Raw genomic sequence first — 25,113 nt, 5'->3', positions numbered from 1 at the left:
AAGGACAGCTTGGCTGCCATTCTCCTGTCTCCCACCACCTCCACAGTGTCCAGAGGACTCCTGTCTCCCCCCCCCCCCCCTCCACAGTGTCCAGAGGACTCCTGTCTCCCCCCCCCCCCCCTCCACAGTGTCCAGAGGACTCCCCATGACAGAGCTGGCCTTCCTTACCAGTCTGTTCAGTCTCTTCCCGTCAGCAGCCGAGATGCTGCTGACCCAGCAGGACACACCATAGAAAATGGCTGATGCCACAACAGAGTCAAAGAAGGTCTGAAGGAAGTCTCCTCAGCAGAAAGATAGATAGATGATGGATAGATAGATAGATGGATGGATAGATAGATAGATAGATAGACCGATGGATGGATAGATAGATAGATAGATAGATAGATAGATAGATGGATGGATAGATAGATAGATAGATAGATAGATAGATAGATAGATAGATAGACCGATGGATGGATAGATAGATAGATAGATAGATAGATAGATAGATAGATGGATGGATAGATAGATAGATAGATAGATAGATAGATAGACCAATGGATGGATAGATAGATAGATAGATGGATAGATAGACCGATGGATGGATAGATAGATAGATAGATAGACCGATGGATGGATAGATAGATAGATAGATAGACCGATGGATGGATAGATAGATAGATAGATAGATAGACCGATGGATGGATAGATAGATGGATAGATAGATAGATGGATGGATAGATAGATAGATAGATAGATAGATAGATAGACCAATGGATGGATAGATAGATAGATAGATGGATAGATAGACCGATGGATGGATAGATAGATAGATAGATAGATAGATAGATAGATAGACCGATGGATGGATAGATAGATAGATAGATAGATAGATAGATAGACCGATGGATGGATAGTGTCATGTCCAAGAAACTTATTGTGAAAGTTTATTCTTTATGTTAGAGTTGTCATGTCCCTTTGTCTTGTGCTTTATGTCTATACCCTTAATTATTTCTTCCTCTCATTTCAGGCCTCCACGCTCCCCGCCCCTTTTCTGTCTCCTGCGTCCTTGATTATTTTCCCCGCCCTGATTGTTTCCAACTGTGTCCCCTTTACCTGTGTATATATTGTGTTAGCTCCCTCCTGTTAATTGTCAGTTCGTTGTCTCTCGAAGACCACGTATCGGCTTACCTCACGGACCTTTTCACGGACCTTTCACGGACCTATGCTATAGATCGCATTATAGTTTTCCTCGAAAGAGTGGTTTTGTTTTCCTTGTTTTATTACTGTGCAAATTCCAGTAAAGTCTTTATTTTGAAACGCTATCTGAGTCTGAGTTTTGAGTCGTGCAATTGAGTTCATGCCTCAGTGTTCTCCCCTTGACAGTACGAACTGACCATCAAAATGAACTCAGCCGACTCAGATCAGATTAAGAACGCTATCCGTTCTCAGGGCCAACGTCTTGGGCAACAAGAGGAGCGTATGGCCACCATGCAGCAGGGAGTGCAGGATCTAACCAGCAGCCAGGGGGAACTACAAACATCGTTGACGACCCAAGTTAATCTACTGGCAGCAGAGGTTCAGCGTGTGCTCACTCACCTGCAGGCTGTTTCTCCTCCTACGACTCCTCCGGTTCCAGCGGTGACCGGATTCGATCCCAACCGGGTTACTGAGCCGCACAGGGCTTCCATGCGTCTGGCTCCACCCGAAAGGTACTCCGGGGACTCAGAAGGCTGCCGGCCGTTCATCGTGCAGTGTGAGTTACACTATCACCACCAACCGGCTGCTTTTCCCACGGACATTTCCAAAGTGGCTTTTATGATCTCTCATCTCTCCGGCCGAGCAGCAGCGTGGGCCACGGCAGAATGGTCCCGAGGCTCGCCTATCTGCGGGTCTCTGGAAAACTTCATAGACACTATGAGGAAGACCTTCGATCAAACCACGCCGGGCAGGGAAGCAGCTCGGGCTCTGATCAAGCTGCGACAACATCAGCGGAGTGTGGCTGACTACGCCATCGAGTTCCGGACTAAGGCAGCCGACAGCGGCTGGAACTCCGCTGCATTGTTTGACGCTTTCGTCAGCGGTCTCTCGGATTCTTTACAAGACCAGCTGGCGCCTCTCGATCTGCCCGCTGATTTGGACTCTGTCATATCCATGGCTTTACGTATAGACAATCGTTTGACGGAGAGGAGAAGGAATAAATCCAAGGATGCGGTTGATCCACCTCTCCAGAGGAGACGCTCGCCGCTGGATATTACTTCTTCTTGGAGGCCCCGTCACCCCTCACCACCTGCGTTCCGGACAACAGCGCCCCCTGGCTCCGTGGAGGAGCCAATGCAGTTGGGCCGCGCCAAGCTGTCGCTGGCAGAACGTCAGCGTCGATTCAAGGAAGGCCTGTGTTTCTACTGCGGGCAGCACGGACACCCACAAGCGGCTTGTCCGGTAAAAGAGGAGGCTCACCAATGAAGAGGAGTACGTTGGTGAGCCGGATCTCTTCCTCTGACTTTCCTCCTCGCACCCTGACCCGGATCCAGGTAAAAATCAGAGACAATGTAGTTACTCATGGTGTTCTCATTGACTCAGGGGCGGACGAAAGTCTTATGGATTGGGGTTTAGTTAAAAAATGGGACATAAAAACTAAACCTCTACCCCAGCCTCTTGAAGCGAGTGCTCTCGATGGGCGGCTGTTGTTTAAAGTGACTCACCAAACGGAGTCTTTAGAAGTAAGATGTAATGATAACCACCATGAGACAATGTCTTTTCACTTATTTAACTCAGCCCAACATCCACTCATTTTGGGTTTTCCCTGGTTGAAACTTCATAACCCTCACATAGATTGGCAATCTGGGAGGGTGGAGGGGTGGGGAAAGAATTGCATTGATCTCTGTTTTAAGCAGGTAGCAGAGATTGACAGGGGATGTAACACTGGGAGTGTTAGGCAGGATACAGTCCCAAAAATATATCTTCCGGATGTACTTTCAGTTCCTTCCTGCTACCACGACCTTAGTGAAGTTTTTAGTAAGTCCAAAGCTCTGGCTCTTCCTCCTCACCGCTCCTATGACTGTGCTATTGACTTGATTGCCGGGTCTCCCATTCCTAAGGGTCGACTTTATGCAATTTCAGGACCTGAGAAAGAGGCCATGAAGGACTATATTGATGCCTCCCTCAAGACAGGGCTTATTCGTCATTCCTCATCCCCAGCAGGGGCAGGGTTTTTTTTCGTGGGCAAAAAGGATGGGTCTCTTAGGCCCTGTATCGACTACTCACCTCTCAATGACATTACGGTTAAAAACCGGTACCCCCTCCCTCTCATCTCGTCCGCTTTCGAGCAGCTTCAGGAAGCCAAGGTTTTCACCAAATTAGACCTGCGGAACGCCTATCATTTGGTCAGGATCAGGGAGGGCGATGAATGGAAGACGGGTTTTAACACCCCTTCAGGACATTATGAATACCTGGTCATGCCGTTTGGATTGTCAAACGCTCCTGCAGTCTTCCAGGCTATGATCAACGACGTGTTGAGGGAGTTTCTGAACCGTTTCGTTTTTGTTTATCTGGACGACATTCTGATCTACTCCCCTGACCTTCACACCCACAAACAACATGTCCGCCTGGTTCTACAGAAACTGCTCCAAAATAAGTTGTTTGTCAAAGCTGAAAAGTGTGAATTTCATGTGGAAACAGTCACTTTTTTGGGCTTCATCATTTCCCCAGGTCAGGTTATGATGGACCCAGAGAAGGTTAGCGCAGTAGCCTGTTGGCCTACCCCTGACTCTCGCAAAAAAGTGCAGCAGTTTTTAGGCTTTGCTAATTTTTACAGACGTTTTGTGCGGAGCTTCAGCGCTATTGCAGCCCCTCTTCATGTCCTCACGTCCCCTCAGGTGCCTTTTGTGTGGTCTCCTCAGGCTGAGGAGGCTTTTTCTCGGCTGAAAAAGATGTTCACCACTGCCCCCATACTTACCATGCCGGATCCCACTCGCCAGTTCGTGGTGGAAGTGGATGCCTCCAACGAGGGGGTGGGAGCGGTCTCTCCCAGCAACAACAGAAGGACAACAAACTTCACCCCTGCGCCTTCCTGTCCAGGAAGCTCTCCCCGGCAGAGAGAAATTATGACGTGGGAAACCGTGAGTTGCTGGCCGTGAAGTTAGCGTTGGAAGAGTGGAGGCATTGGTTGGAGGGAGCCGAGCATCCTTTTGTGGTCTGGACCGATCACAAGAACCTGGAGTACATCAGAAAGGCCAAAAGACTGAACTCCCGCCAGGCTAGGTGGACCTTGTTTTTCAACCGTTTTGACTTTGTTCTTTCCTACAGGCCGGGGTCTCAGAATGTCAAGCCTGACGCTCTGTCCCGTCTGTTTGACCCTGTGCCTGCAGCCAAGGAGCCAGAACCCATCATCCCATTGAACCGGGTGGTAGGAGCGCTGACTTGGCCAGTAGAGAAGGAGGTAATACGTGCCAATGCTGGAGCTCCTGCACCAAGGGGTTGCCCGCCTAACCGGATTTTTGTTCAGGAGGCCGAGCGACCACAGGTGATCCACTGGGCTCACACTTCGCTGCTCACCTGTCACCCCGGAGTCAAGAGAACTATGTTCATTGTTAAACAACGTTTCTGGTGGACATCCATGGAGAAGGAGGTGAAGGAGTATGTGGAGGCGTGCCCTATCTGCGCTCGAAACAAGACCTCTTCCAGGTCGCGAATAGGGTTATTACAACCACTCCCTATTCCCAACAGGCCCTGGTCAGAGATCTCCATGGACTTCGTCACTGGCCTGCCCCTCTCTAGAGGTAAAACCACAGTTCTCACGGTAGTGGACAGATTTTCCAAAATGACACATTTCATTGCTCTGCCAAAGATGCCCTCAGCTAAGGAAACGGCGGAGGTCATGATGCAGAATGTGTTTCGGCTTCATGGTTTCCCTAAGGATATTGTCTCCGACCGGGGCCCCCAGTTTGTGTCACGCTTCTGGAAGGAGTTCTGCAGCCTCATCGGTGCCACGGTCAGTCTCTCGTCTGGATATCATCCGGAGTCTAACGGCCAGACAGAGCGCCTAAATCAAGAACTGGAGACCTGCCTGCGCTGCCTGGTGTCCCAGAATCCATCCTCCTGGAGCGAGCACCTCACCTGGGTTGAGTATGCACACAACATCCTCCCTACTTCTGCCACGGGCCTGTCCCCGTTTCACTGTGTTTATGGCTACCAGCCGCCACTGTTCCCAGCCACGGAGAGGGAGGTCACGGTCCCGTCTGCCCACGCTCTGGTCAGGCGTTGTCGGCGCGTGTGGGCTGCGGCTAGGAAGATACTCTGCAGGAATTCACAACTGGTTAAAAGAGCAGCAGACCGAAAACGCCGACCAGCCCCTGTATACCAGCCAGGCCAAAAAGTCTGGCTCTCTACACGAGACCTTCCCCTCCACGTACTCTCCCGAAAACTGGCTCCCCGGTTTGTGGGTCCTTTTCCCATCACCAAGGTCATAAACCCAGTCTCAGTGAGACTACGGCTTCCCAGGGCCATGAAGGTACATCCCACCTTCCATGTAGGGAAATTAAAACCATTGAAGGAGAGCGCTATGGTTCCCACCGTCAAACCCCCCCCGCCCCCCCGGATGATCGATGGAGGTCCGGTTTACACGGTCAAGTCACTATTGGCTAGTCGGAAAAGGGGTAGAGGGCGACAGTTACTGGTTGACTGGAAGGGTTATGGTCCTGAGGAGCGGCAATGGATTCCTTCCCGCTTCATCGTGGACAAAAGCCTCATTGAGGATTTTGACCGCCTCAACTCAGAGGAGCCTGGGCCGTCAGGAGCCGTCCCTAGAGGGGGGGGTACTGTCATGTCCAAGAAACTTATTGTGAAAGTTTATTCTTTATGTTAGAGTTGTCATGTCCCTTTGTCTTGTGCTTTATGTCTATACCCTTAATTATTTCTTCCTCTCATTTCAGGCCTCCACGCTCCCCGCCCCTTTTCTGTCTCCTGCGTCCTTGATTATTTTCCCCGCCCTGATTGTTTCCAACTGTGTCCCCTTTACCTGTGTATATATTGTGTTAGCTCCCTCCTGTTAATTGTCAGTTCGTTGTCTCTCGAAGACCACGTATCGGCTTACCTCACGGACCTTTTCACGGACCTTTCACGGACCTATGCTATAGATCGCATTATAGTTTTCCTCGAAAGAGTGGTTTTGTTTTCCTTGTTTTATTACTGTGCAAATTCCAGTAAAGTCTTTATTTTGAAACGCTATCTGAGTCTGAGTTTTGAGTCGTGCAATTGAGTTCATGCCTCAGTGTTCTCCCCTTGACAGATAGATAGATAGATAGACCGATGGATGGATAGATAGATAGATAGATAGATAGATAGACCGATGGATGGATAGATAGATAGATAGATAGATAGATAGATAGACCGATGGATGGATAGATAGATAGATAGATAGATAGATAGATAGATAGATGGATAGAAGATAGATGGATAGATAGATACATAGAAGATGGATGGATAGATAGATGGATAGATAGATGGATAGATAGATAGATAGATAGATAGATAGATAGATAGATAGATAGTTATTAATCCCTGCAAAGCATTCCAACAATGTAAGTAAATGCAGAAAAAAAGGACAGTTCTTGCCTCTGAATTGAATTGGAGAAGAAGTATAAAGAAGCTTTGCTCTAAATGCAAATACACGTGCATCAAATACTAGCTTGTGTCACCATAGTGACACAAGCTGGTATTTGAAGTGTAATGGTTTATAAACATCTCAAATATCTGTTGTGGAGGATTTTAATTTGCCTTTGCCAACTTGTCACTTCTCACATCTACTGGAGACACACAATCACTATGTTTGGTCAGCAGGTGGAGATGTTCTCTTCCCAGATACATGAGAAATATCCAGCTCTGATTTCATTTCTTCTTCTTCTCCTTTAAACTACAAACACACAGAGAGATATCAAGAGTACACACATCCTTTCCTCAAGTAGAAGTACAGATACTCGTGTTTCAAAATACTCTGGTGAAAGTAGAAGTACTGACTAAACTTCTTTACTGAAGTCAAAGTAAAGAGGCTTTGAAATGTACTTCAGTAAAAAGTACCCATAACTAGCAGCTGTTTTAAAGAGTACCTGACCTCCCTTTATATTAATAGAACAATAATGTAATTGTTAGCTAATGAATGTTTCCATGGTGACCAACGGCAACATGACAACGTTTTCATTGGTCCCTCTTCTTTAGAGAAGACCAGGAAATGATGGATACACGGATCGTGTTCAAATCAATAGGCACGCAATGACTCTAAATAATAATGATCACGCCACCAAACACACATTCAGACTAAAGGAACCAGCCTGTTTGGAAAATGAGAGAAGTAGAAAGTACAGGTATTTGAGTTCAACATGTAAGAAGTAGAAAGTATAGGTATTTGGGTTCAACATGTAAGAAGTAGAAAGTACAGGTATTTGTGTTCAACATGTGAGAAGTAGAAAGTACAGGTATTTGAGTTCAACATGTAAGAAGTAGAAAGTACAGGTATTTGTGTTCAACATGTAAGAAGTAGAAAGTACAGGTATTTGAGTTCAACATGTAAGAAGTAGAAAGTACAGGTATTTGTGTTCAACATGTAAGAAGTAGAAAGTACAGGTATTTGAGTTCAACATGTAAGAAGTAGAAAGTACAGGTATTTGAGTTCAACATGTAAGAAGTAGAAAGTACAGGTATTTGAGTTCAACATGTAAGAAGTAGAAAGTACAGGTATTTGTGTTCAACATGTAAGAAGTAGAAAGTACAGGTATTTGAGTTCAACATGTAAGAAGTAGAAAGTACAGGTATTTGTGTTCAACATGTAAGAAGTAGAAAGTACAGGTATTTGAGTTCAACATGTAAGAAGTAGAAAGTACAGGTATTTGTGTTCAACATGTGAGAAGTAGAAAGTACAGGTATTTGAGTTCAACATGTAAGAAGTAGAAAGTACAGGTATTTGAGTTCAACATGTAAGAAGTAGAAAGTACAGGTATTTGTGTTCAACATGTGAGAAGTAGAAAGTACAGATATTTGAGTTCAACATGTAAGAAGTAGAAAGTACAGGTATTTGTGTTCAACATGTAAGAAGTAGAAAGTACAGGTATTTGAGTTCAACATGTAAGAAGTAGAAAGTACAGGTATTTGAGTTCAACATGTAAGAAGTAGAAAGTACAGGTATTTGAGTTCAACATGTAAGAAGTAGAAAGTACAGGTATTTGAGTTCAACATGTGAGAAGTAGAAAGTACAGGTATTTGTGTTCAACATGTAAGAAGTAGAAAGTACAGGTATTTGTGTTCAACATGTAAGAAGTCAAAGTAAAAAGTCGTCAGAAAAATAAGTAGTGGAGTAAAGTACTGATACCAGAAACATGTACTTAAGTACAGTAACGAAGTATTTGTACTCCACTACATCCCACTTCTCTAAACACACAACTGAAATAATAATAAATATGTTTCCACCTCTCTCTCTCTCTCTCTCTCTCTCTCTCTCTCTCTCTCTCTCTCTCTCTCTCTCTCTCTCTCTCTCTCTCTCTCTCTCTCTCTCCAGGGTTCAGAGACGGTCATCTTCCCATGTGAGCTCTGGCTCGCCAAATCTGAGGATGATGGAGAGACGGTGCGAGAGCTGGTGCCGTCGGACATCATCACGGAGAAGCTTTCACGAGACGGGAACCTGAAAGTCACCGAAGTGGAGGTGGAAGACGCCCTGGAGAGTATGTGAAAGCACAAAAGCAAACGCACGCATTTAAACGGCATCTTTAGAAAGAAACATGAATCAGAATCCCTTTATCCGTCCCTCAGAGGGGACATTTACATTGTTACAGCGGAAAAGAGACAAAGACAGCTTCATGTTACCTAAGAAGCGTGCACACTACACATATCAGACATGTAACAGTGAATACAGTGTTAAGTGTCTTGCCCAAGGACACAAAGTTATGGGTACTTTTTCCTTAAAGGTCCCGTGTCATGGCCATTTCCACTGATCATAGTTCATTGTTGAGTTCTACTAGGATAGATTTATATTGTGCAATTTTCCAAACTCACTTTGGTTTCTCATACAGCATCTCTGTAAACTACGTGTATTCACTGAATTTCACTCTCTGCCTTTAACGGCTCTTTGTAGCTCCAGTAGCTCCAGCCCCCCCCCCCTCCCTGTGAGCACAGTGTGCTCTGATTGGTCGCGACAGCCAAACTCACCCTGAGCACACACAAAGTCACAGCCGAAGTAAAAACAATAAGTGGCTTGATATTGAGTAAGAGAAAGGTTGATAAACGCTGTGTGTGTGTGTGTGTGTGTGTGTGTGTGTGTGTGTGTGTGTGTGTGTGTGTGTGTGTGTGTGTGTGTGTGTGTGTGTGTGTGTGTGTGTGTGTGTGTGTGTGTGTGTGTGTGTGTGTGTGTGTGTGTGTGTGTGTGTGTGTGTGTGTGTGTGTGTGTGTGTGTGTGTGTGTGTGTGTGTGTGTGTGTGTGAGTGAGTGAGTGAGTGTCAGCTGTGAAAGCAGAAATGGGAAGACAGGAAAAAGGAGGGGAAAGGTATTGCTCACCTATGAAGGCTGAAAATGTTGGCCCGAGGGCAGGTGTGTGTGTGTGTGTGTGTGTGTGTGTGAGGAAGTCCGTGGATTGGTCAATTCGAACCAATCAGCGGGGGCTTAACGTAACGGCTCCACGGATTGGTCCATTTGGTTCCAGGTAACGCATGACATCATGAGTTACCCGGAAGAATCAATGGACAGTGACGTATCTCCAACGAGGCGTTTTGGGGAGGTATTTTCTGTGTAAGAGCTTTACTCGCTACAGGGTGTACTTTGAGGGGTTTTTCTCTGCAGACCGTTTACATGCAGAAAAACCTTCATAACACACAAGGAGACGGGTGATAACTGGAAAAGCATGACATGGGACCTTTAAGTACATTTCAAAGTTCTTTACTTTGACTTGAGTAAAGAAGTTTAGTCAGTACTTCTACTTTCACCAGAGTATTTTTAAACTCGAGTATCTGTACTTCTACTTGAGTAAAGGATGTGTGTACTTTTCCCAGCCCACACATACAAAGTGTCGGTGACGACGGGCGATGTTTACGGCGGAGGGACGGACGCCAATGTCTTCCTCACGATTTACGGAGACCTCGGAGACACCGGGGAGAGAAAACTCAGGAAGTCGGAGACAAACGGCAACAAGTTTGAACGAGGATCTGTAAGAAAGCATTTAGTTTATTATTTTATGGAGTATTTTTTAAATGTAATTTCCATTGATAATTTTAATACCATGTACATTCTTACTTTCTTTTACTTTTTAAATAATTTTCCACTATTGCTTTCAATATCTTAGTCAGTATTTAATCATATCTTAGTTTACATATTTAACTTAATATATCCAACTTTATTTTCAAGAAAGGATATGGCTACAAAACTAAAGAAAAAGGAAATCAAAATATGATAATACAGTATGTCTTACTTTTAACGTTGTTCTTAGTTCCTGTATAATTGTTTACAGTTCTTTTTATTAGCCATTGCATTAGTTGTTATACACTTTATATGTATTTATCTACTGTTGTCTTCGTCCCCCCCTTACTTTGGTGTTCGCGGGCAAATGTGACCGGTCCTGTTTTAACTTCTATTACATTAACACAAAAAACATTAATCATCACCACATTTCATTTAACACCCTTTCAAACTGTACATATTGTATCAGACTACTGGTGTACATGAACAACTGCAGTAAATATACAAAGAATAGACACTGAACATGTATTGGTGTGCCAGGGGGTCCATTTGGGGGAGGGGCATATAAGAGTGGGAAATGTGTGTGTGTGTGTGTGTGTGTGTGTGTGTGTGTGTGTGTGTGTGTGTGTGTGTGTGTGTGTGTGTGTGTGTGTGTGTGTGTGTGTGTGTGTGTGTGTGTGTGTGTGTGTGTGTGTGTGTGTGTGTGTGTGTGTGTGTGTGTGTGTTTATGTGTTTGTTTTATCTGATCCGGATGGTTACTAATTCCTTTTCTTTATGACCGGGAACACCATGGGTTTTACAAAGTTGACTAAATAATCTAATGTCTACTGTGAAGGATATCATGAAGCCTTAATGCAATCAAATCTAAAACCAAAAAAGTTATGATTGATGAAAGGAGTAAATCAGTCAGAGTTGAACAACTTTATTTTCCTTTTATAGTTTCAATGACAGATGTGCAGGTTGTCCTTATATTGATTTCTTTATCTGTTTTTTTCATTCTTAGGTTGTTGTCTTTTAATTACCTGTTTTACTAAATGTATCTGACTTGTATTGTCAGTCTATTAGTCACTGGGCATACTAATACTTCTTATAAACTCAATATTTTGGACTCTCTTTTCCATTTGATTATTTTTACGTTAATATAATGTTTATTTTTTTTCTCACTTTATTCTTTTTTTATATAAAAACATTACAACAACAGCTGTGCACGTACATAACAACCCAAACAAAATAAACAATGCAATACAGCTATAGATACAAATACAGAGATAATATAAAATAAAAATGCAGTCGGGAGTCTCATTCTCATTTGTCAGAACAGTTCCTCTCAATCAGTCCGTGTTCCTTGTCGCTGAATTGAATCTTAAACATTGACCATTTCTCCCGTTTCTCTTCATATTGTGTTTCTTGCAGTCTCAGTCGATATGTCATTTTCCCCATTATATGAATTTCTTCCACGGTCTTACGTTAATATTAGAAATGTCCCGATCCGATCATGTGGTCGGGGATCGGAGCCGATCACGTCATTTTCAAAAGATCGGAATCGGGAGGAAAAAAATCGGGGATTTTATTTTTATTTTTATTTTTTTAAATACTTTTTTTTTTAATTTCATATTCAATGTTACAAAACAAAAATGACCATGTTCAAGTCTTAAAGTCATCCTGAGGCCTTAGCTTTGGTTTCAAATTACACAACATCATGTATGTGTTGCTTCTTTGGGGCTTGTTTTCATAGACCTTCTTATTTCTCTCAAATCTGGCAACAGAGTGGGCGCATTGTCTAATTGTAGCAGTAAGCTAACGAGTACTGAAAGCTTTATTTAGTTTTGATCCAATGCTGCACAACTGAACTGATCCAATGCTGCTGTGAAAGAAAGAAGCTATATCCATGTTGGATAGAATATCCAATTTAAATAAAAAAATAACCTTAAGGGACAACTTGAATGCTTTTTTTCTTTTAATGCATTGCATAAAAATCGGTATCGGCAAATTGTCAGAATCAAATGATCGGAATCGGATCGGGAGCAAAAAAAGGTGATCGGGACATCCCTAGTTAATATAATGTTGAAATAATTCCACTATGTTTTATCTCCACAGGTGGATAAGTTCAGCATCGAGGCGGTGGATCTCGGGCAGGTGTTCAGGATAAAGGTCCGTCACGATAACAGCCTGATGAGCGCAGACTGGTACCTGGACCAGGTGGAGGTGTTTGACGAAGACACGGAGGAGGTGTTTCTGTTCCTGTGTGAACGCTGGCTGTCCAGGAAGAGGGAGGACAAACGCATCCAGAGGGTCTTCTATGTCAAGGTAGGAAAGGCAATGTGGTTTAAAGTCAGGTGTACTAATGGGAAACGTGATATTAAAGGGTATCATTTGAACTAGACGAGTACTTAGCCAACACGGCGCCATCCCAACATTTAGAAGATATTTAAAGGTCCCCTATCACACTGTCTTTCATCAATATATCACAGGTCTCAGATATATACAGAGCCTGTCTCTGATTGGCTGAAACACCAAACAGATCATTGCAGCATTACCCATAATCCCCTCTGTTTCAGCCCTGTTTCCAAAGTGCTGATTCTCTGTCTGTTACCTTAGATGAAAATAAGGAGCCCCTCCCCACGCCCCTCTGAGAGACATTTGGTTACAAAGAACTCAATGGTGCTCTAGGAGGAGATTCAGGTGATAAGGGGGGGGGGGGGTTACCTTGGTTGCTGATTGGCTAATGGTTACACAAGACAACACATCGTTATGACATCATAAAGTGGCCAAAATCTGATCAGCTCATTTTCAGACAGGTTTTTATAGAAATGGATCAAAAAGAGAGAGAATCTTTGTTCCTGAAACTTTCAGAGTCTCTTTCCACAGAGGGGACACATGTTGATGTATAAGAGACATGAAGAAGAGGGGACACATGTTGATGTAGAAGAGACATGAAGAAGAGGGGACACATGTTGATGTATAAGAGACATGAAGAAGAGGGGACACATGTTGATGTAGAAGAGACACGAAGAAGAGGGGACACATGTTGATGTAGAAGAGACATGAAGAAGAGGGGACACATGTTGATGTAGAAGAGACATGAAGAAGAGAGGACACATGTTGATGTAGAAGAGACATGGAGAAGAGGGGACACATGTTGATGTAGAAGAGACGTGGAGAAGAGGGGACACATGTTGATGTAGAAGAGACATGAAGAAGAGAGGACACATGTTGATGTAGAAGAGACATGAAGAAGAGGGGACAAATGTTGATGTAGAAGAGACATGGAGAAGAGGGGACACATGTTGATGTAGAAGAGACATGAAGAAGAGGGGACACATGTTGATGTAGAAGAGACATGAAGAAGAGGGGACACATGTTGATGTAGAAGAGACATGGAGAAGAGGGGACACATGTTGATGTAGAAGAGACATGGAGAAGAGGGGACACATGTTGATGTAGAAGAGACATGGAGAAGAGGGGACACATGTTGATTTAGAAGAGACATGGAGAAGAGGGGACACATGTTGATGTAGAAGAGACATGAAGAAGAGGGGACACATGTTGATGTAGAAGAGACATGGAGAAGAGGGGACACATGTTGATGTATCAGCATGTTGTTGCATGTTGTGTCGTTTCAGGGCTTTGAAGGAGTGAGAGAAAGTCTGAACAGTAAAAAGAAGATCTCGGCTCTGACGGTGAAGAGCGTGGACAGCAACATGAACAAAAAGAGCAAGAAGAAGAAGGAGGAAGAAGTCGAGCTCCCAAGTAAGAAACATATTTAGCACTATTCACTAGATTCACCCATTCCTCTGTTAACTTTTGTCAGTCTCAGTCAGATGTCATTGTTAGTGTTTACGATATTTAGTCAAACCTATCCTGTTTTCTTTCTTTGTTTTAGTTGCCTGGGCATTTTTATTTTACCTTAGTCAAAGAAAACAGTTTTAGCCAGGTCATGTTATTCATTTGAGTTAATCTATGCTCGACAATACTCGTTTTCTCTCTCTATCAAGCTGTGATTGTAATTGTTACATTTGACTTAAAGGTGGGGTAGGTAATTATAGGGATGCATATCGTTGACTTTTTTACGATACCGATACCACTGAACGATACCGATACTCAACCGATACACATCGTGATACTTTGAAAATGTATCATCCCACAATTACTCCCATGAAGCTCTTTACGGTATAGTTAACATGTCAAATGAATATTAAATTCATTTTTGGGACTTCTTGGACCTTTTAGTAGGCTACTGAACAAACAATGAAAAATACATTAAATATATGAAGAAAACCGATTATGGAATATCTTTTATAACACCCGCCATCAGGTGTGCCGCGTGAATAGCACATCTTGTCAATGCAAACAGAACGTTATAGCACGGTTATAATTAATGTTAAACCTGAGATTCGACTAGAAAACAAATAAATAATAGAATAAAGGTCATGAGATCTCGGCATTGCACAAACAAACAAATCTCATCTTTAAAATCAACATTTGCCTTCACTGGTGAGAGAAAACAAATCCCATCACAGTTCATTTGTGGGACTTTTACCTTTCTAGTATTGAACAAACAATGAAAAATACATCAAATATGAAGAAAGACGATTATGCAATCTAATTTATAACACCCGCCATCACGGGCCACGGACTCACTTTTTAAAATAAAAAAAAAAAAAAAAAGATTAAGTATCGAAACCGGATCTGATTTCGGTACGGTATACCGTAGCCACCAGTAACCGGTATTTCGGTAATACCGGATACCGGTATGCATCCCTAATTCAATACACAGTCTCCTGCTCTCGTGAATGAAATCTTGTCATTCTACCATATTATCATTCATGTTTGTTGATTTGTGAAGCCCTCTGAGACTAATGTGTTTTGTGATATTGGGCGAATTGCTTCTCTGTGCAGTCATCCCGTACCACATCACCATCTGCACCGGGTTGGAGAGAGACGCCAGCACCCTCAGCCGGGCGTTTGTGATCATCATCGGGTCGAACCACGCTCAGACGGAGAGGCTGTGGCTCGACCTGCCCGACGAGAAGAGAGGCTTCGAATCCGGATCTCTGGAGAGCTTCCGGTCGTACGGGTCGGACGTGGGGGAGATCAAGAAGGTCGAGGTAAGAGAAGATAAGAATTGTATTTTGGGAAATGATACAGTTTGTCTTTGATTTGAGTGGGTTTTGGATTACTGTGACCGAGAAGTCCTGATCTCAACAGGTTTCTTAAGTAGAGGTCAAGAAGTATGATCAGTTAGAGGTATCAGATTATAGTCAGTATGCAGAATGGCTCTTCTTACATATATATATATTATGCTGTTTTTATAACTTAAAGAATGCATGAAGACGCATTATAATTTTGCACACACACACACACACACACACACACACACACACACACACACACACACACACACACACACACACGAACACACGAAAACACACACGAACACACACACGAACACACACACACACACACACACGAACACACGAACACACGAACACACACACACACACACACACGAACACACACACGAACACACACACACACACACACACACACATACCATGTATACATCACTTCAGGGGACATTACATTGACTTACGTGCATTTCCTGGAGACTTATCCTAACCTTAACCAACACATGCCTAACCCACGCACGCACGCACACACACACACACACACACACACACACACACACACACACACACACACACACACACATACACATACACATACACATACACATACACACACACACACACACACACACACACACACACACAGTATACAGTATTATATATACTATTCTGTGTGTGCTTTCCCACTATGACTATGTGTGTCATTACGTATGGTATTCCTGTCATGCTATGTTTTTTCTTTATTATTTCGTGATGGCTGTTTTGTTTGTCTTCTATGTTGAAAAAGGGAAGCATGATTTCCACCCCAAAGCAGTCTGTACTATTGCTTACACTTGTATGCTTCTTCTCAATTATTTTTTATCAGCTCGGCCACGACGGGGCGACCCCAGAAAGCTGCTGGTTGGTGGACGAGCTGTCTGTTGCCGTGCCAACCAAAGGGGTCAAATATATCTTTGCCTGCAAGTGCTGGCTGGCCAAAGATCGAGGAGACGGTCTGACGTCTCGAGTTTTCAACGTGTTGGACGCAGAGGCCATTTCCATCTGCCAGCAGGTAGGACAATGAAATATAAAGGACTCTTCATTTACTCATTATCTCTAGATTCAATAGTTTAGCTACAGCAGAGGAGCGAAGTAGTGGAGTACAAATACTTCGTTACTGTACTTAAAGGGCCCATGTCATGCTTTTCTGGTTATTAGCCGTCCCCTTGTGTGTTATGAAGGTGTTTCTGCATGTAAACGGTCTGCAGAGTCACAAACCCTCAAAGTGCACCCTGTAGGGAGTAAAACTCTAACACAGAGTCTATGTTGCCCCAGAACGCCTCGTTGGACATTTCTCTTTTTCCATCGTTTTCCTCTCAGATTCTTTACGAGGTGACGGTGTTGACCGGAGACGTTCAGAACGCAGGAACCGACACTCTGATCTTCATGTCTGTGTTCGGAGCCAACGGCACCACGGAAGAGATGCTGCTGCTGAAGAACGAGGACAGGTAGGCAGTGTGTGTGTGTGTGTGTGTGTGTGTGTGTGTGTGTGTGTGTGTGTGTGTGTGTGTGTGTGTGTGTGTGTGTGTGTGTGTGTGTGTGTGTGTGTGTGTGTGTGTGTGTGTGTGTGTGTGTGTGTGTGTGTGTGTGTGTGTGTGTGTGTGTGTGTGTGTGTGTGTGTGTGTGTGTGTGTGTGTGTGTGTGTGTGTGTGTGTGTGTGTGTGTGTGTGTGTGTTACTGTACTTAAGTAAATTTTTCTGGTATCAGTACTTTACTCCACTACTTATTTTTCTGACGACTTTTTACTTTGACTTCTTACATTTTGAACACAAGAAAGAAGTTTAGTCAGTACTTCTACTTTTACAGTCCGCTGGCATCACAGGCTCTGCCCTTGCATGGTTCAGGTCCTACCTGACAGACAGTAGCTTCTCAGTGCAGCTAGGTGCCTTCTCCTCTGCCAAAGCCCCTCTTACCTGTGGGGTTCCCCAAGGCTCTATTCTGGGCCCCATCCTTTTTCTACTGTACATACTGCCCCTAGGTTCAATTTTCACAAAACACAACATCCCCTTCCATTGTTATGCTGTTGATGTACAGATCTATCTGCCTCTCAATTCTAATGTCAACTCATTACAGCAGTTGATGGACTGTTTGACAGAGATCAAATCCTGGCTGAGCCAACATTTCCTCAATCTCAACGAGAGCAAGACCGAGGTCATCTTTTTTGGACCCCGACCTCCAGCCTCTCCGGTTGATATTCTGGGCTCTCTCAATGAAAGCATCCTCCCCTCTGTCACGAACCTTGGAGTGACCTTCAGTAGCACTTTTAAATTCGACAAGCAGGTCAGCACCGTAGTGAAATCCTGCTTTTTTCAAATATGACTATTGGCTAAGACCAAGTAGTTTTTATCTTGTAAAGACCTAGAATGGGTTATTAACGCCTTTGTTACCTCGAGACTGGATTACTGCAAGGCTCTGTATGTGGGTTTGGACCAGGCATAAATTAGACGCGTGCAGCTAGTGCAGAATTCAGCTGCACGTCTTCTGACTGGCCACAAGAAGCGTGACCACATCACCCCAACTCTGGCCTCATGCACTGGCTTCCAGTTCGGTTCAGAATGGATTTTAAAATCCTTTTATTTGTTTTCAAAGCCCTAAATGGGCTGGCTCCGGCCTATATAGCAGAACTCCTCCATCGCTGCACCCCAGCCAGAGCCTTAAGGTCTGCTGATCAGCTGCTGCTGGTAGTGCCCAAGACCAGGCTCAAAACCCAAGGGCACCGAGCCTTCAGCTGGCCCCGGGCTCTGGAACACTCTGCCCCTCCATGTGAGGTCGGCCCAGACCCTGGGGGTTTTTAAATCCTCACTGAAGACTCACTTCTTCTCCCTGGCCTTCTAGTCAGAGCGGAGCACGACTCCTGACTTCTCCCTGTGTTTGAGTTTTTTATTTGCTGTTGTAATTTATTGTCTTCTGTTTGCGATCGCAGTAATGTGTTTTTTATTTGCATGTACAGCACTGTGGCTCGACCAAAAATTGTTTTTAAAATGTGCTTTATAAATAAAACCTGATTTGATTTGATTGACCAGAGTATCTTTAAACACGAGTATCTGTACTTCCACTTGAGTGAAGGATGTGTGTACTTTTCTCTGTTGGACTCCAGGTTTGAGCGCGGTCAGGAGGACACGTTCAACATGGAGATTGATGACATCGCTCCCCTGAGGAAGATGAGGCTTCGTATCGACGGATCAGGAAGTCGACCTGACTGGTTCCTCGATAAGGTCAGCTCACTTCAAAGTGGAAAATACAATGATTTCACACAAAGCAGAGGTCGGGGTGCAGATTGGAAAAAGATGTGTGAAGCCTTTTGTTAAAATGGGTCAGAATACTGGAAGGGAAGCGGCCCAACAAGTATGGGGGCCTTGAGCATCTGTTTATGATTTAAAGTATTGTATTATATAACAGTCATAAGATGATAGAGTACATAGACCTACACTTAATACAATCTACCACAGGGATGCAAAATGAACACAAATAGATGACAAAAGAGACATAAAAACTACTCCGCGTTTTATCCAGTTTGTACGATGGAGAAACTTAACCAGAGTTTCAGAGTTTCAGAGTTTCTGCCATAGACTGTATATATAAAGGTTTCTGCTCATGGTGAAGCAACGTGTCTGCGTGTTAAGGTGGAACCTGAGCATTCACGTTGATCACCTCTCATTATAACTCATTATAAATCTATAAAACTATAAATATTAAACTTTACTTCATGTGTTCATTTGAAAACAGCTGTTTCATACCTGGGTGAAGGTTACAGTTCATTTAAATGAAAGATACAACGTTACTCCACACTCATGGTTCAGTCCACCTTAAGAAATAAGACCGACCTCGGAAGCAGTTGTGTTTTAAAAAAACTTTATTGACACAGTACACTTTTTTAAAAGAATATTCTAAACCACAGAAATGACTCCGGAAAAGCTGCAGATAGAGCCATAAGAAATGAATGCAACTGATTTCATCCACGCGGTTTGGCTTTATGAAGCAGGCACGCAAACGGTTACGTCATGACGCAAACGATGACGCAATGACGCAGCACCAGTCGGACTCTGGGCGGTGTGAAAAGAGCCAGAGCTAAACCGAAGAACCGGTTCTGAACCTGAAAAGCTCTAGCACGGAGCTTGAACCGGAGTTGCGTTGGTGTGAATGAGGTATGAGAGAGGAACCATAAGAAGACCCAGAAGACTCCGGAGAGTTGCAAAACGTCTGCTTAGACAAGAAACACAAACAAAACGGCCCAAAAACAACCAAGAAGTGACAGAAATGTCTCCAAAGACATTAAAAAACTAGGCAGACACACTGCATAGGATGAGACGGAGCTCAGAGGCAGGACATGGGGACTTCTTACACAAATGGTCATACAGTATGTCAGAGGCAAGAGAAAAGCTCTAATCAGGTGTAAGTCTCCAGAATCAGCTGTTCGTGCACGTCTAGAGAGGGATAACTGGGTTTCAAGAGAAAACATGAAACCAGGAGAATGAAAAGCAGAACAGTGAGAGCGCCTTCAGAGATCAATAACAACAGAGCAATCACAGGTTTGTTTTCCTACTGGCACGGCATGCTGTAGGTCATTCGTCTATTATATCACACACACACACACACACACACACACACACACACACACACACACACACACACACACACACACACGCACACGCACACGCACACGCACATATCTATCCCTGCCTGCAGGAGAATGGTCAATGATTCATCCACCCACAGACAAACGCACACGCACACGCACACACACACACACACACACTCACTCACTCACTCACTCACTCACTCACTCACTCACTCACTCACTCACTCACTCACTCACACAAACACTCACACACACACACACACACACACACACACACACACACACACACACACACACACACACACACACACACACACACACACACTAATGAGTACTGTATGTTTTGTGTATCCAGTAGAGACATCTTTTTTCGTGGTGGATGTGACACATGTTTTAAGAATCGATTACATTCACAGAGCGCTGCAGGAATGAGTCCTAAAAGCATGTCTACACCTCTGGTTCCTTCATTTGAAAGAAAAGTAATATATAAGTTAAGTAAGAATATACAAGAAAAACATGTCAAATGTCAAATAAAACAAGAAAAATTAATAACAAATATTTTTTAAAACCTAAAGAGTTCATTCAAAAATGATATAAGATATATATTACAATATAAACAGTAGTGGAGTAGTATTGATAAGATGTACAGGCTTCTTGTTTTTACTCCAAACTCTTTTTAAAGCAGTGTTAACGTTAAGTCATAAAAATATTCATTTACTTTTAGCGCTCGCATTAACGCTTAAAAAATCCTACATGTGGTTTTTATTTAAAAACCACATATAATATAATATATATAATTATACAATAATAATGATATACATATATATAATTATTATAAATATATGTAAGCTGCGTGTATTCGTTGTTGAATGTTTTGATAGCACCTTTTAAAAGGGAGAAGCTTTTCTTTCTTTCTTTGTACATGTTTAACGACATTAAAGGATTCTATTCTATTATTATTCTATCCCGCAATAATCCAATATCCCATGCCAAAACCTATTGGCTTCCTTGTAGCAGGAAACACTGCAATGCTAGCTTCCAACATGACATCGCTCCTGCAGCTTCCTCCATTTGTTCCCAAAAGGCTTCGGCTCCTTTTCTCTTTGGCTGACCCTGTGAGGACAGCATCACTGCTCACCTCCAGATTCGCCCTGATGCCTCAGCAGCAGAGCTTTGATGAAACAGAACACATTTCCTCTGCACACGTCCCCTTAGTTTCCCCTGCAGAGCATCCCAGCCGTCAGAGCGCTGGCCCTCCGTATCTGGGACTCTCCGGCTGGGAACGTCTCCTTGATTCGACCCTGAACAGAGCTTTGTGTGTTCAGCATCACGAGCAGGCAGTGGCGGCTCCAGAGTATTTGTGTTGGGTAGTCTATGGTAACGCTAACCCATCAGTGGTGGGGCTCAAGTCAGTATTTGCAATGTAATTACATTCACGCTATATCGCCCCCCTTGACAGTGAAACGCCACGCGTGAGGTTTAGATCATTTCCCTGTCTCAATCAGAATGGAACTGTATGAAATAAAACGGCGCATTTGTCTTGTAGTAAATAAAAAGGGATCCCTGTGAACGTGACGTATGATAGCACACGTTGAAGATCCAATAGAGAGGCGAAGTCCCTCCCTTTCCGGTGGACCTCCATGGGACCTTATTTCTGAAAAAGTATGAATTGAAGTCAATGGAGAGAGAAAGATTATCTCTCGATCCCATTTGAATTGTGCCACGAATTACACATATGATGTTTGTCAATTTAAAAGATAATTTTGCAAATCAAAAAAATATAAATGTGTCGTAAAACTGTGAAGTGACACTTTGTGTGAAACCGCTCAATGAACTACATCTCCCATCTCGCTCCACACACCAAGACGGCCGTCACGTTGGCACATTTCACTTCTTTCTTTCAGAACGAGGCGGAAAGTATTAAAAGAGGTGAAAATCACTCCAAGTCCGGGCATGTTGAGAGCTGTACACACACAAGGGGAGTTAGTCGGTTCATTAGAGCCAGCATGCGGGACCGGGACTCTTGGATTTGTAGTCTTTCTAGTTGCGCATTTTTCATAGTCTTATATTTCAACAGTTTTACGACAAACTGTGACTTTTTTGACATGGAAATTAATTTTTAAGATTGACAAACATCATATGTGTAATTCGTGGCACAATTCAAACGGGATCGAGAGATAATCTTTCTCTCTCCATTGACTTCAATGCATAATTTTTCAGAAATAGGGGCGGAAGTAGATGGGCGGGACTTCGCCTCTCTATGGGGATACTGAATGGCGGCTCCGACTGATCTCATTCAGTAAGGAATGACGCAGACCCAACATTTCGTTGCTCTGATTGGCTGTGGGTCTATTCAAATTGCATTCGGAGGCATCTGACCGCGGCCGCGCTGATATTATAACGCGAGAGAATTTCCACACCTTTAGAGTATAAAACTCCCCCACTACTTCTTAGACTATTCCTTGCACCCCTCTTCTAGCATAAGCCCGAATGGTCTCAACCATATTGCATCAGTAACGTGCACTTGTTGTTACAGCAGGATCAGTTTGTGTGTTGTGGACACGACCCGTATATTTTCGCAATCCGTGTTCCCAACATGCTTACTTTAACATCATTTCTCATGGTGGGGCTAAGCCATTTCTTGGTACGGCTGTAGCCTACCCCAGCGCCGCCACTGCAAGCAGATGTGTGTGTAGTGAAATGGACCCAACAGTGCAAATACACAGAGAGACGAGGGAACACCTTTATCGAGTGAGGAAATGTCAATGCCTTGTTGGAGGTCAGAAGAATTTCTACACTTTAGCCCATACGACATTAAATCCTTTGAATCCTCGGCTCCTGCAGGTGATCATGCGTAACCTGACCACAGAGGAGGTTTCTGTGTTCACCTACGAGGACTGGCTCTCCAGGACCTACGGACCCAAGAGGACCATGATCTGTGAGATGGCTGCTGTGGTGGACGAGGAGATGATGGTGGAGCCAACCACGTATATAGTTCAGGTCAAAACCAGCGACACTGCAGGTAAATCCTCCTGACACGAATAGAGACAGTTAAAGGTCCCTTAGTAAGCAAATTCCTCTTCTTCATGTCTCTTCTACATCAACATGTGTCCCCTCTTCTTCATGTCTCTTCTACATCAACATGTGTCCCCTCTTCTTCATGTCTCCTCTACATCAACATGTGTCCCCTCTTCTTCATGTCTCTTCTACATCAACATGTGTCCCCTCTTCTTCATGTCTCTTCTACATCAACATGTGTCCCCTCTTCTTCATGTCTCTCCCACATCAACATGTGTCCCCTCTTCTTCATGTCTCTTCTACATCAACATGTGTCCCCTCTTCTTCATGTCTCTTCTACATCAACATGTGTCCTCTCTTCTTCATGTCTCTTCTACATCAACATGTGTCCCCTCTTCTTCATGTCTCTTCTACATCAAAATGTGTCCCCTCTTCTTCATGTCTCTTCTACATCAACATGTGTCCCCTCTTCTCCATGTCTCTTCTACATCAAAATGTGTCCCCTCTTCTTCATGTCTCTTCTACATCAACATGTGTCCCCTCTTCTTCATGTCTCTTCTACATCAACATGTGTCCCCTCTTCTCCATGTCTCTTCTACATCAACATGTGTCCCCTCTTCTTCATTTCTCTTCTACATCAACATGTGTCCCCTCTTCTCCATGTCTCTTCTACATCAACATGTGTCCCCTCTTCTTCATGTCTCTTCTACATCAACATGTGTCCCCTCTTCTTCATGTCTCTTCTACATCAACATGTGTCCCCTCTTCTCCATGTCTCTTCTACATCAACATGTGTCCCCTCTTCTTCATGTCTCTTCTACATCAACATGTGTCCCCTCTTCTTCATGTCTCTTCTATATCAACATGTGTCCCCTCTTCTTCATGTCTCCTCTACATCAACATGTGTCCCCTCTTCTTCATGTCTCTTCTACATCAACATGTGTCCCCTCTTCTTCATGTCTCTTCTACATCAACATGTGTCCCCTCTTCTTCATGTCTCTTCTACATCAACATGTGTCCCCTCTTCTTCATGTCTCTTCTACATCAACATGTGTCCCCTCTTCTTCTTGTCTCTTCTACATCAACATGTGTCCCCTCTGTGGAAAGAGACTCTGAAAGTTTCAGGAACAAAGATTCTCTCTCTTTTTGATCCATTTCTATAAAAACCTGTCTGAAAATGAGCTGATCAGATTTTGGCCACTTTATGATGTCATAACGATGTGTTGTCTTGAGTAACCATTAGCCAATCAGCAACCAAGGTAACCCCCCCCCCCCCCCCTTTATCACCTGAAACTCCTCCTAAAGCACCATTGAGTTCTTTGTAACCAAATCTCTCTCAGAGGGGCGTGGGGAGGGGCTCCTTATTTTCATCTAAAGTAACAGACAGAGAATCAGCACTTTGGAAACAGGGCTGAAACAGAGGGGATTATGGGTAATGCTGCAATGATCTGTTTGGTGTTTCAGCCAATCAGAGACAGGCTCTGGATATATCTGAGACCTGTGATATATTGATGAAAAACAGTGTGATAGGAAACCTTACGTTCATCAGATCACGTCAACTCGTGAGACGGACCGACCGTATCCATCCTCTCCATCTCAGGTCAGCGTAGGGCCGCTCTGAAATCTTCTTTCATCATCAGTTACACCCCCCAGCTCCCCCTGAGGTCCCTGAATGCATCACATGTCAGAGCAGAGATTTGATCTGTCAGAGCGCCGTCACCTCTCCATTGATTTCTTTCAAAATAAGACACTGGAGGAGCTTAGAGAGCAAAGAGGAGGAACTGTAAAATCAGTGCTCTATTCTTGTATTGATGAATGTTTATAGTCTCATTATTTTAACCAGTATCTTATTCTCAAGGCTGAGTTTATGGATGTCTTGAGTAGCTCTTCACCCTCAATTAACCGTGAACAAATCCCATTGTCAACTCTTTTTTAATGGCGTAAATAATCCTCATCAAAATGTACAAAATCAATATGATAAGCTAGTCAAATAAACACTTACAATATGCTTCATTGGGGAAGATTGGATTCTATTCCCTTTTTTTTCATTTACAATTACATTTATTGTAACAATTGATAAATACATAGAATATAATATGTATATATTAACATAAGAAGTTCAAGAAAAATGTCCAATACATGATCAAATAGAAA

The 25,113-nt window shown here is 43.5% G+C and overlaps 1 protein-coding gene across 1 annotated transcript in view; it reads left to right on the top strand.

Moving 5' to 3' along the window:
• The window catches only part of loxhd1a (lipoxygenase homology PLAT domains 1a), a gene marked incomplete at its 3' end in the record, with an annotated part of 73,689 nt that extends 50,712 nt beyond the window's left edge, over window positions 1-22,977 (top strand). Inside the window, 9 exon segments of the mRNA XM_079658980.1 lie at window positions 8,528-8,690; window positions 10,011-10,165; window positions 12,292-12,501; window positions 13,818-13,944; window positions 15,094-15,302; window positions 16,189-16,374; window positions 16,683-16,810; window positions 18,460-18,577; window positions 22,786-22,977. Coding sequence (XP_079515106.1) covers window positions 8,528-8,690; window positions 10,011-10,165; window positions 12,292-12,501; window positions 13,818-13,944; window positions 15,094-15,302; window positions 16,189-16,374; window positions 16,683-16,810; window positions 18,460-18,577; window positions 22,786-22,977 — 1,488 coding nt within the window.
• Window positions 22,978-25,113: the final 2,136 nt, after the last annotated feature.

This window comes from Notothenia rossii, assembly GCF_949606895.1.
Source record: "Notothenia rossii genome assembly, chromosome: 11".
NCBI lineage: Eukaryota > Metazoa > Chordata > Actinopteri > Perciformes > Nototheniidae > Notothenia > Notothenia rossii.
This window is presented reverse-complemented; position numbering and strand designations above follow the sequence as displayed.